At 41.4% G+C, this 13,605-nt stretch overlaps 1 protein-coding gene across 1 annotated transcript; it reads right to left on the reverse strand.

The window, feature by feature from the left end:
• Window positions 1-938: 938 nt before the first annotated feature.
• Window positions 939-9,485, reverse strand: LOC136759666 (pre-mRNA 3'-end-processing factor FIP1). The gene is made up of 16 exons (XM_066714630.1): window positions 9,177-9,485; window positions 8,491-8,530; window positions 7,496-7,559; window positions 7,266-7,369; window positions 6,911-6,969; window positions 6,697-6,807; window positions 6,225-6,355; window positions 5,581-5,717; window positions 4,932-5,037; window positions 4,684-4,825; window positions 3,727-3,750; window positions 3,210-3,267; window positions 3,076-3,131; window positions 2,166-2,343; window positions 1,575-1,721; window positions 939-1,158 (listed from the first exon to the last, which is right to left on the reverse strand). The coding sequence occupies exons 1-16, from the start codon at window positions 9,265-9,267 to the stop codon at window positions 1,035-1,037; spliced, it is 1,572 nt and encodes a 523-aa protein (XP_066570727.1). The 5' UTR covers window positions 9,268-9,485; the 3' UTR covers window positions 939-1,034.
• Between the last annotated feature and the right edge of the window lie 4,120 nt (window positions 9,486-13,605).

Genomic DNA, 13,605 nt, shown 5'->3' on the forward strand with positions numbered 1-13,605 from the left:
GTTCTCATTCTGTTTACGCCAAATTCTGACTCTACCATCTGAATGTCTCAACAGAAATCGAGACTCATCAGACCAGGCAACATTTTTCCAGTCTTCAACTGTCCAATTTTGGTGAGCTTGTGCAAATTGTAGCCTCTTTTTCCTATTTGTAGTGGAGATGAGTGGTACCCGGTGGGGTCTTCTGCTGTTGTAGCCCATCCGCCTCAAGGTTGTACGTGTTGTGGCTTCACAAATGCTTTGCTGCATACCTCGGTTGTAACGAGTGCTTATTTCAGTCAAAGTTGCTCTTCTATCAGCTTGAATCAGTCGGCCCATTCTCCTCTGACCTCTAGCATCAACAAGGCATTTTTGCCCACAGGACTGCCGCATACTGGATGTTTTTCCCTTTTCACACCATTCTTTGTAAACCCTAGAAATGGTTGTGCGTGAAAATCCCAGTAACTGAGCAGATTGTGAAATACTCAGACCGGCCCGTCTGGCACCAACAACCATGCCACGCTCAAAATTGCTTAAATCACCTTTCTTTCCCATTCAGACATTCAGTTTGGAGTTCAGGAGATTGTCTTGACCAGGACCACACCCCTAAATGCATTGAAGCAACTGCCATGTGATTGGTTGGTTAGATAATTGCATTAATGAGAAATTGAACAGGTGTTCCTAATAATCCTTTAGGTGAGTGTATATATATATTTAAAAAGCTTTATACAGTTTTGGAAAAAAATAGTTTTTTTTTTTTAAATAGGAAGGCATGACAATTTACAAGTAATACTACATACTGTATGTTTTCTCATGAAAACAGCAGAGCCACATTCTGCAGAAGGGAGGAGCCACTGCAATGCACAGACATGAAAGACTGCTTCTTTAATTTCTTTAGGTTGACTGGGATATCCAGGCAGCAGGGAGGGCTATGAGTTTCTATAAATAGCTGGAGTGGTGAACTCACCAGGCAAACCCATTCCAGCCAAAAAGGGGATGTGCAATGGATTGTGGGAATGTTCTGAGTGTGGTGCAAGGAGCGTGGCCTCTGGCAAGTGTCACTGTTCCTTGCTGTCTGGCTCCTCCCCTTCCTCGGTGGCCTCCTTGTCCTCTTTGCTACGCTTGTTCTTCTTGTGCTTGTGTCTGCGGTGGCTCTCGCCCTCCTCCCCATCGTGCTGCTTCCTGTGTGGACAACAGGAAATAGTCAGGACAACACAAGTCTCGATGACCCTTCATAAAAATGAGGGACTATAGAGCGGTCAGGTAGGCACCTGTCCTTGCAGCCACCATGTGTCTTCTCTCCCAGCTATGTTATTGAATGAATCAATCAATGAACAGAATTCTGATGAATCTGACACATTAGAGTTACTATTCTCCAAATCCAGTCCCGAGCTGGTACTGAAAGTATTCTACATATTCTAGCACCTCAGTTGACCATAGGGGGAATTCATAGTGCACCACCAGTCTTCAAAACGACCCAGATTTATCCTGTATTTCCCACAAAAAAAAAGCTGCTACACTGAACATGATGCTGAAACTGGAACAGGTTCTTCTCTTGCCTTGTCCCTCTCTCTCTCCCCCTTTCCTCTCATTCTCACCGTCTGGATGACTTGTGTTTGCCGCCGTCCTCTCTGTCGCGATGCCGGCGCTCTCGGTGCCGCTCCTCCCTCTCGCGGCTGTGGTGAAACTCAGAATCGTATTCACAGCCCCGCTCATGGCTGTAGTAGTGGTAACGCTCGTCATCGCTGGGGGGGCACCGAACATACAAGATCATTCCAAATTCACCCGCTTTCTCTCCTAACTCCTACAGTGATTTTGTTTTGTTTTTAAATGGACTGTGACCCTGTATTCACAGGAGTAAAGGGAAATCTAGGGGGTGAAAGCATGAGGGAGACGCAAAAAATGTACTCCTGCCACACATTTAGAAGTTCTGTCATGTCTTTACAGGAGATCATAATCCTATTTACGGTGTGCGGAATCTGTTAAATCCTGTATTTATTTATCCCCCCCACCTATATGTTTACACTGGCTGCTCAGATACTCCGCACAAATAGTGAGTTCATTGGATTGGAAACTGTCATTTAATCCGGATTAAGCTAGTCTATCCACATTTTGAGCTGGGATTCCAACGCTAAGCCTTCGTTCGTGTGAGGTTGGTGTTCAGGGGTCGGTCCTGTCTGTGCACTCACTTGATGTACTCGCTGGTGGTGGGGGTGCGATCTCGCTCCCGGTCTCGCTCCCTGTCCCTCTGAGAGCCCTGGTACTCCCAGAGCCCCCCGCCACCCACGCTGCTGCCTCCCTTCTCCAGTGATGCAACCCAGGGTGTGAGAGACGACGAGATGGGGGGGTAGCTGACGAAGCTCGAGTCTGCAAGGGTGGGATCAAGAAAGGAACCTGATTTTGGAGCTCTGACTAACTGCTCTCATGTCCTGCAAGGTATGTGTCCAACCTCCATTATACTTCATGGTAGTGATGGAGCTGATTTTGGTGGCATTGCCTTATTTATATATTTATGTATTTTAAAGATTGATTTGCAGACTGAAGAGGTAAATAATTAAGTTATTTCTCGGCTCAGTCAGGCACTTGGCCTGATCCAGCCCATTCTCAGCATGCCCCTGTGCCGTCAGCCATCAGGGAAGAGCAGCAGAAGTCAGCAGCTCAGAGGCACCAAACCTGGTAGCAGTGGTTCACCCTGCAAGGCACACCACAGCCCAGCCCCTCAGCCCACGCTACCCCATCAGCCGAGCTTTCCAGGACTCACAGGTAGGCAAGGTCACTCTGCAAGGTGTGTCCCTTCTGCGGTTTAAACGCAGCAAAATCTGAGCTAATTCAGCTCCCGTAAATACATCTTCTAAATTCCTTAATTAGTTAATTATAACCCTTCTGCAGAGTTGAAGGGCTTTCTCACAAGAGTTAACCACCCCCTCTGTAGCTGCCACTTCTAAACACTTCCAAAAACACTTCCTTAGCTACTTTGAGAAACCGAATATAGTTTGGGGAACAAAGAACAGTCAGATTTTGATTTGCAATAAGTTTCAGTTCAGTGATGTGTCTCTACTGGAGTAGCTCGGCTCCAAAGGTGGGCTGCGCACCACTCACCTGCAGAGTAGCCAAAGGGTGTAGGGAGTCTGCTGCTGAAGGCTGAGGTCTGGCATCTGCAAGACAAGACAGATCAGGAGCACGTGCACACAGCACCTTCTGCCACGTGTAACTGATGGCTGTCAATCACTCACCCGTCCAGGGGTGGCATAAGCAGGGCTGGGGGCGGGGCCATAGTGGGCGGGAACAGACCTGAAACACAGCAGGGTAATCAACGTGACTGCCATCCACTGTACTGTACTCCCGGGGAACTCGCAGGGACTAAAGCCTGCCAATTTTTATTCCAGGATCATATTTCACAAAACTGCAGAGTCCTGTCAATCAATACGTCTGGACGATTCTTCTCATAGATTTGTTTTGTGTTTTGCGTTTAACGTTGGACACCCAGGGCCCTAATGTCACTCCTCCAGGAAACACTACAAATGTACACGTTTAACACTTTTAGAAATTGTAAAAGGTCCTACAGTCAACTTCAGGAGCTGGGAGAATTCTAACTATTCAAATGTGCAACGGTGAGTTGGATGCATCTTCCTTGCTTCGAAGCCTGAGCCCAGATGACATCACTGACGCTGGCTTGTGATACACCGATCAACATAGGTAGTCATGTGCTTTGACACAGTTGTTGGCTTTCAAGTACAGAAGGACGCTTACCTGGAATAGCTGGTGGAGGCATGCCTGTAAAAACAACACACTGTCATCAGCAATACACCTGACTATGTTCACACTACACTTCACCACGCAGCTTAGAACCATCATTATACAAGATCATGCTCATTGTAAGGGACTCAGACGTGTTTAATCTTGAGTCTGAGTTTTCCTACGCTCAGTGTTACGCCATGTTTGCATTGCACATTTGCCTTCTAAGGTTTATATTAAATAAACCTAGTCAACAAAAGTAATATGGCTAGATATGAAGTACAAAGTCAAACAAACAGTAATGAGTACAAATAGATTTAGGTCACATGCACCTTGAACAGCAGGATCAGGCTATAAAAGAAAATATATACCCTTTTATAATATTCCACATTGAATACAAAGGCAGGTTTTGGAGTTAGTCTTCAAAATCATGAAAGACATTGACCACGTCAAACCAGAGGAGCTTTTCCAGATCAGCAGGGACACACTGACCCGGGCACACAAATGGAAATTGTTCTTAAGAACATAAGAAATTCTGTTTGCCTTTTTTATTGCTTCCCCACATTGTTTGGATGGAGAAAGTGAGGAGTCCTTGTAGACTCCTAGATCTTTCTCATGTGTTACAATCTAGTTCTATTCCTCCCATAGTGTAATTATAGTGGACATTTTTGTTACCTGCATGTAATACCTTGCATTTGTCCACATTGAATTTCATCTGCCAGGTGTCGTCCCACAACTGAATATTATCAAGTCCCTTTGAATAGCCTGTGCTGCCGAGATTGAATCTGCTGAGCCACCTATTTTAGTATCATCTGCAAATTTGAAAAGTTTGCCAACTATCCCAGAGTCCAGATCATTAATTTAGATTAGAAAAAGCAAAGGCCCTAGTACTGATCCCTGTGGAACTCCATTACACTGCACCAGAGATTCTCAAAGCTCGACTTCACTGCAGGCCAGGAGTGGGATCCTTACCTGGTGGGTGTAGAGGAGGGGGCACACTGGTCACTGGCGGTGGAGGGTGTAAGAAATGAGGGGGAGGTGCGCCAATTGGTGGGGGAGGGGGCCCTGCAGGGGGGGCAAATGGCTGTGTCTTGATCCCATGATCTCCCAACACCTGCACAAAACCCCAAAACAAACAAAATTACTACTACTGCTGCCGCTGGTGTCTGAGAACAGCTGAGGTCTGAGATGCTCAGGTGAGTGTTAGGCCATACACTCGCCTGGATGGGGTTCTCTTCAGAGGGGTGCTTCTCTCTCCGCCGACCCTCCACCCTTCGGATGGCACCCGTCTGCCCGCCAATCACATCGATGGTCCCGCCCAGTTTCCTACAAGGGGTGTACGGTGTGGCTGAGTGATCGGTGCTTCACACACTCTACGGTTTGAGATGGCCATTGTGACTCAACTGCACTAATGGACCTCTGTGAAATTGGCACCCCTTACCTTACTGGCACAAATGTTTTTTTGATGGTACTTTTTATTCTTCTTCTTATTATTTTTATTTCTTGGCAGACGCCCTTATACGTACAAATGCAGCACAAATTAATGACACCACTTTGGATTGATTTGGAGTTTGTTGGGGTGATGAGTTACATCACAGACCTAAAATATAATGTATAATATGTCAGGAACCATACCAGCACAAACAATTATTCTTGCGGCACAAACCAGCACAAATGCAGCACAAATTAATGGAAATATTTGTATTTGTATTTGTGTTCTGAACAAGAGGTGCCAACTTCACAGAGGTTTTTAATGGACTTTCCACATCCGTTGAACGTCCCTGTTGAAAATGACTATTTGAAAATAGTCTCTGAACTTTTGTATACTCTCCCACCTGCATGTTTACCCTACTTTCTCTCTCTGGTTACCTGTTGGGTGGTGGTCCTGCCTTCACTCTACCCGAGGAGAGAGAGACGGGAGGAGGGGGAAAGTCAGCCTTGAACTCGGGCTTGATGGTGGTCATGTCTGCTTCCTTCTCCACGATGGGTGTTCTTCTCTGCTGGACCTACCAAAAAATAGTCAATCATAAGAGAATACTGCATAGAGGGGGTCTGACAAAACACTCTGGATTCTAACCTCACTGTATACATTGCATTGTTATGGCTTTCACCCCTCTTTTTCTGAGTTTGTCTAAAGATGATAGTTTTCTTTATTCTGAGTTTTTTCATTTTTTTATTTATCAATTTCAAGACTTATTCACAAAAATCAAGGGGGGGAACCCTAGCTCTTAAGCAAGATAACTTTTTAATTTATCGTAAGTACAAAAGCCAACTTTTGGCTTTGAATCTGGAAAAATCAACAACAAAACACATCTTATTAATGAATCTAGACGTCATCCTATCTCTGGAGTCCTGTTCATGTACTCCTGTGTGACCTCAAAGCTGTTCTGCTCCCATTTTTAAAATCAATCCTGAAACACTCACAGGGAGTACCCAACAGTCATGCTGAGAAATACGATGGCAGCTCTCTGACACACTTGTTATGGCTCCCCTTCCCCGCTATTGTTACCTACTGTAATCTTGTTCTCTGTGCCGAGTGGAGCTCCGGGGTCCAGGCCCAGCTGCAGCCGGCGCTGTTTCTCGCAATAGGCCTTCCATGTGTCCTCGTTGAAGCCGTAGTTGAAATAGTCCGAGAGGTCTGCACCTGGAAGAAGATGGGACTTGGGTTTGAGAGAACCGTACTCTGCACTCTTATACAAGCACACCCATTTTTTAAAAGAATGGCAAGTATTATTATTATTATTATTATTATTATAAAAAAATATAACCCATTGTGGATTGTGTGGTTCAAAGTCTCTATACTATTATCTGGCCCCAAAACAAGACTGAGGTTAGTGGGAGATGGTACATCCTTCTGTGAATGGCTAGTATTGTGGAAAGCTATTTCAAAGATCATCAAACAGTTTTCTAATTTCTTCTTTGCTATATAAACCAAAGATTGCTTACTCCTGATCAGCAGGGCCGGGTGACATTTCCCAAACTGACCTGGTTTCCTCCAAGGCTTGTCCTCATAGGAGTCCAGATCCACTTCCAGCACGGGCAGCCCGTTGATGTTCCCAGCCACCTCCAAGTCAATCCCTTTAGGCTGTAGCTTGGCTTGAATAAAACAGAAGTATCTGCAACATGTTTTTTTTATTTTTTTTATTTTGATCATGAAATTATTGAGGAATTCGTATCCTTATTCAGAGGTTGACTTTACCTGTCGCTGTAACTCCATATCCCCGTCCTGTTTTCAGACTCAGGTTCATTGGTGTTCCCCTGATTTCAAGAAAATCGGAAGTGACCGAATCAGTACATCACATGCTCGTTCGCATTTCCATCTTAAATACTGCTGACTGAATGAAATATCAAGACTGTTTTGTATCACGGTTTTAAAAAGTAATAGTCGCAAAAGGCAATTCGGGACACATTTTTTTAAAAAATGTTTCTTTTACCAAAACACTTGTTAAACAGAACTGTCAGTTCCCAGTAGTGTCTTTTGGAGTGTCTTTTACTGCCCTCTAGTGGTAGGTGTAATTAATGTCACAAGTCATACTGTACTGTACTGCACACACATGTATGATGGGGCTCCCGTTTTGATGTTGCCAATGGTGACCTTGACGTCGTCCTCATCGCTGTCGCTGTCACTATCCTCCTCATCTTCCTCACTCTGGGCAGCCTGTAACACAGAGACCCCACACAGCTCTCCACAACACTGCGATCCCAATCGGCTCCTTTCCTATTCTTGTCAATATGACGGATTTGTTTCTAGTGGGGGAAGGAATCCGAAATGAGGAATTCTCACCGGTTCAGTGGGTTCCTTATCCTGTGTACTGGTCACCTGACTTTCTTGCATGGAATCTGGGAGCCTGGGAGAGGAAAGAGAGAATGACGTGCATTCAGCAGCGGTCACTGCGCCCCCTGCACAATATGAATTAACGACTGATGTTCTACATTATGTCCCTAGTTTGTGTATCACACAAGCAACCCAATGACCAATTTCTCTCCTAGTATTCCCAGTATTTGAGCTACAATCTCTTAAGAATATAACGAGTGGTTTACATTATTGGGGTTGATGTTGGAGGAACAATCCTTCAGTCTGGAACAAGTGCATCCCCCTGATTAAATTGACTTTACAGTGCACTAATCACCATATAATATTAACTTCTGAACATCTGAGATCTCTGCAAAACCACAGATAGCTGTAGCCTTTTTATAGATCCTGATTATAGTCCTAAAACAAGCAATTACCATCCCCACCCCCCTTGTTGAGTGAATGATTCCATACCAAAAGTTCAAGGTATAATTTACTTTTAACACCATAACTGTCAATACACACACACACAACTACGATAAACGACCCTGGAACCTTTTATGGAGAAAGGAAAAAAGAATATTTGTTTTTCCAGGTCCAATAAGTTATGCCTTCAGTATACTTTAGTAATATACTTTAGTACTCTGGAGCCAACTTCCAAATGTTTAGTTAAGGTGAAGAAAGTGTACAATACACTGCTCTACAGGATATAAGTGAGCATTGTCCAGGATGAAAAACAACCAGAATCATGCCACTACACTAGTGTGTGTGTGTGTGTGTGTGTGTGTGTGTGTGTGTGTGTGTTTTAGAGCATTCTGATGCATGTGTTGCAACAAGAACTGCTACTTTTATTACAGGCACATCAGCAATATCAGTATATTATTGCGCTGTCAAGAGAGAATGCATCAACTATGCAACTGCCAGTGTCTGTGCTGGAAAGTGTACAAGCTTTTTGCATCTTGTAGAAGTACACAGTGCTGTCTTACCCGGGCACAGAGTCGTATCTTTGTTTCTCGAGGTTCTCGTCTGTGAAAACAAGTTCAGTTGTTGTCACACTTTTGTCATAGAAGAAATACCAGCAATAAATGCGATAATACCTCTGATGATGATCATGATAATAATAATTGTGGATTTTCACAATACAAGTGTACTGCCATTGTTAAAGTTTAAAACGTGAAAAAGGATGTTACAAAAATAAATAATGATGATCCCCCTCTAATGTACCGTGAGCACTGGTTCATGAGGATTTCCCTCTGCTGTAATGCTCATCTCCCAGCAGTCGGGAGTCCCGTCCCCGCCAGGGACATTTCGTGAAATGTCTAATTGGCTGCAGCATAATTTAGATTATATGATTCCCCATGTCATATAACGGTATCTTAAGTTCTGCATCGTAAAGCGAATGCACATCCCCCCAGCATCACCCCTTTACATCGAATTAAGATCATGCATACAATCACATGCAAGAAAAACGTTTCCCCTCTATATCTGTAATAAAGGTTCAAAGTCCAAACTTCACCACATCAAATTAAAGTTTAGTAACCCAAAGCATGCATTACACATCATTCGTCCAATAAAATGTGTTTAAGGATACCCTTTAGGCCTGCATTTTATTTTCATCCTATTTAAAAAGAGACTGATCTTATCTAAATAAAGTAACGTATTCAGCATTTACCCCCGTAAAGCCAGTGCTCTTCATCCTCCCCGGCTTCAGCCTCCTCTGCCGGTACCGGGCTCGGCGCTGGGGAGCCCAACTCGGTCGCCATGGGTCCTGTCCAATTCCGTATCTTTATTGCTGTGGTCAATGTGTACTGTGCAGGACATCGGATGTCACATTTTTGGGGGTCTATTAAGGAAAAGTAATACAATGCAGCAGGACCCCGCCATCTATTCGAGCTTGTATTTCTAATGCAATATCAATAAGGAGATAGAAGCTGAATTGCAATGGATATGTATATTCTTTAGCTAAAGCACCGCCATCTATAATCGGTTTCCAGGAGGAAAACAGATCCACGCTTCCCAGGGTCCTAATGCCTTTCAGATTCCTCGACAAGTTTGACCCCCCCCCCCCCCATCATTTAATTTTACTATTATTGGCAAAATATTTGCCAACCACATATGACATTTCTATACACTGATGGATACAGTTAGTAGCACGTCCATGGGTTAGGTAACACTGAACTGTACAGATATGTAAATCAACAGTGTAGTAAAATATACTCTATTCTTGTGTAAACTTATGAGTGCCTTGCAGATACAAATATATTTCCACACAATGGTATTGAATTCTATTCCCCGAAATACTTCAAATACAAGAATCCTACCACCATCTCCCTACTGTGCAGAGCCCTTCCATGGTTTAATTCATAATCCTTTTCATTAGTAAGCATAATTGACTCCTCAAATAGAATATATTATACTTTAAAGCAATCCTATACAATATGGAATCACAGCAATAGGTAAGATTTGTTTACAAAATGGTATACAGGTAACAGGCTGTTAACACAGAGTGTATGTATGGTGCACAGAATATAAAAATATTTCAAATAAATTTGACCATTTGTCTTGAAACTTACTTTTTTGTATATATATTTATTATACATTCAACCTTTCCTTTTACAGCACTGTGACTATAAGTCTTGAACCTGGATGTCACTGCCTCAAAATCGCAGCCTTCAGCCCGGCTCCAGAGTAAAATCACAGACACTCGTGTGAGTCCTGCTACTTTTATTTCAACATTGCAATCCTGAGATGCTTAGCTTCTGGTTCACTAACAAACATGTGAATGCAGTGGCTTTGACAAATTCCCACAGGTACACCATTCTGTTACATTTGGCACATAGCCAGGAAGTGTCCACCCTTTTTCTTGAAGGTTTCAATGAGGCGATGAGGAGTGACATGACACTTGTGTTCTGGGATCCCAGCATGATGTGTGATGTTCGAGGTCAATCACTGTAAAGTCCACTTTGAGTCCCGGGCCCAGGAAAACCGCCATTCAGCAGATTTCTCTCTCTCAGATCCACATATTTTCCAACAATACTAACAGTTTGTCATGCAGGAAAAAAAAAACTGTAATGGATTTTTTTATTGTAGCCCAAAGTACAAGTGTTTGTAAATGTGCAGTAATCTTTCTTTGATTATTCTTCCCATATAAACACACCTTATCTGAAAAGATACCCTTTGATTGTGCATGCTTACTAACCAACATAACATTAGACATGTATTCTGACAAACAAAATAATAAAAAAAGGTATAAAAATACATTTTCTTTCATACGGTTTACATTAAATTAAAAAAAACAATAGCTATTAAGAGTGTAAAGCACTATTTCTTTGTAAAGTGGTTATAATACAAATAACTAAGCAACAAAATGCACTCTGACGATCTTTTCAGAGACTGACAGCCACACAATAGATAGTTTGTGTGGCTTATTCTCCCTCACTAGGAAAACATTAATAAATATAGGGTTTGATATGATTGATTGATATGATTGATTGATTAATATATATTGTTGGCAGAGGCTTATCTTGATTTCTAACCACCAGTTATCACCCCTCCATTACCTCTGCCATTACATCTACATCTACTGATTGACAAATATGTTAAAATTACTTTATTTGGTACTCTCCACCTAAACATAAATAGCATTCCCCGATATAATTTAAATACCAAATCTTGCTTTCAGTTATTTTATGTGCTAAAGTAAAATTCTACTTTTCAGCAACTGCCACAAGGATACTAAGATGTTTCTATTGTGAAAGATATTCAGACATTACAGATTTGGAAAAAAGAAAATTGAAGTGCTACAAGCCAATTGAATTTCAGCATCATGTGCTTGGAGCTTCCACAACTCTTCTAACAGAGCCAAAAAGGAAAGAAAAAGTTACAAAATAAAGTCTCCAGGCCACAACAGACTTTTAAAATGGTAATTTCAAATTAATATAGTTACAAGTGCCAGCAGATTTGGTGTGAGCACGTCAGTGTGCATGTGGTTGTGTTATACTAGATAATTCAGTCTTACAACATCTTTGGAGAAAGGACGGTATCACAACCCCCTTCCCCCACCTCTTGAGCAAACAATGCATACGCAAAATAAATACAAACAATCCTAGTTCATCACTACGCTGATGAAAACAACATGGAAAACATTGTGAGTAAACAATTTATTTCAGTGTTCCTTAGGAATTGAGTAATGATTAAAAAATATATACAAATACTCTCAAACAGGAATAACACTGGAACAAGATTTTTGTTGTTGTTCTGAATTCCCCCAATGACGTTAGGATGATCTTTCATTCCTTTAATTTTGCCAAAAGCAATGTTTCTGCTAATAGTGTGCAGCTTACAAAACACCAAGGAAGTATTTGGATATTGTAAGAAAAAGAAAAAAAATCCTACACAGGTAGGATCCTACACATGTGTGATCCTACACAGGATCATAAAATTATGGGAGGGCAAGCTTTTTAATGTTACATATCAGTTTAGCATTGATATGGTTTTCCATTAATTCTTTTGAATAATGTTTGTATGGTTATTAATCTGGAGTTATTATAAAGAGTACTTTGAGATGCACACAACAATGACTTCAACAGACAATTTACCAAATCAGGATTTGTGGGACATTTCTTTCATAGTTGGTAAATCCACATTTAACTTTTCACCATCAGTAATCGTTATAAAGCACACCCACTATAGATTGTTCTCTGTAATAAAATATAGTTTAAGGTTAACCGCAGTCAGTCCAGATTTCACCCACACATGCAGAAGTGCAATTTTCAGTCCTATTATCTGGCATTATGTATAGAATTATTATGGCTTTCTAGGTAAACGGGTCCATATAAATTGTAAAGTTACATAAAAATCTCTCTTAAACAAATCTATAGTACATTAATTGCTTGGCAAAACAAACAGGACTATATTACATTCTGTAAACAATGGCAGACCACACTGTACATTGTGTACTAAAGCACTATTTACAGGCTTGGTTCTTGACTCCCCAGTATAAGGTAACTTCCAAAGTGCAGGCAACTATATGATTCTGCATCAAATATGCTCACTAAAATCCAGCATTGCATTTGATTGATGTATAATGTAATATAGTTTTGGCTACAACATAAAGATAACAAAAAACAACCCATTCACTTTTAAGACTATAATTTTCGATTCTACAGTTGTTTTGTTGGTAATGCACTGCAAATATGTGATAACTGGTGATCTTTTTTTAACCTATCTACAATTTTTGAAATGCATCAAACTTTTAAACTGCACCTATAATACTAAATAAACAAGAAATCGAATTACAGACAATAATGGGAAATGGTTAGATTTATAGAAGACTTTCTATATAACTGCATAACCTGGAAGAAATCTTGAAATCTACATTATCTGAATGTATGCCTTCATTTGGTGCGTTATATTTCCACACACGTGGCTTGAGACAGGGCTTTATAGAGCACATGTGAAATACATCCTCCCGAATGTCTGGATTCAATTCATCATGAATTAAAACAGGCTTATAATTTTGGTGGTTATTTAACGGATTTACCTATAAACTTTGTATGTTCTGTACAGGAAGTTGTTCCTTAATTGATATATATTAATTGTCTTTATATTTACATTAATATTTAATATGAATACTCTTATATTGGGTGTAATTTTGCATAATTGCAGAAACAAACAAGGTCATTTTCAACAACATAAACATACATACATATACACTCACCTAAAGGATTATTAGGAACACCATACTAATACTGTGTTTGACCCCCTTTCGCCTTCAGAACTGCCTTAATTCTACGTGGCATTGATTCAACAAGGTGCTGAAAGCATTCTTTACAAATGTTGGCCCATATTGATAGGATAGCATCTTGCAGTTGATGGAGATTTGTGGGATGCACATCCAGGGCACGAAGCTCCCGTTCCACCACATCCCAAAGATGCTCTATTGGGTGGAGATCTGGTGACTGTGGGGGCCAGTTTAGTACAGTGAACTCATTGTCATGTTCAAGAAACCAATTTGAAATGATTCGACCTTTGTGACATGGTGCATTATCCTGCTGGAAGTAGTCATCAGAGGATGGGTACATGGTGGTCATAAAGGGATG

The sequence above is a fragment of the Amia ocellicauda genome, chromosome 10, assembly GCF_036373705.1.
Source record: "Amia ocellicauda isolate fAmiCal2 chromosome 10, fAmiCal2.hap1, whole genome shotgun sequence".
Classification (NCBI taxonomy): Eukaryota; Metazoa; Chordata; class Actinopteri; order Amiiformes; family Amiidae; genus Amia; species Amia ocellicauda.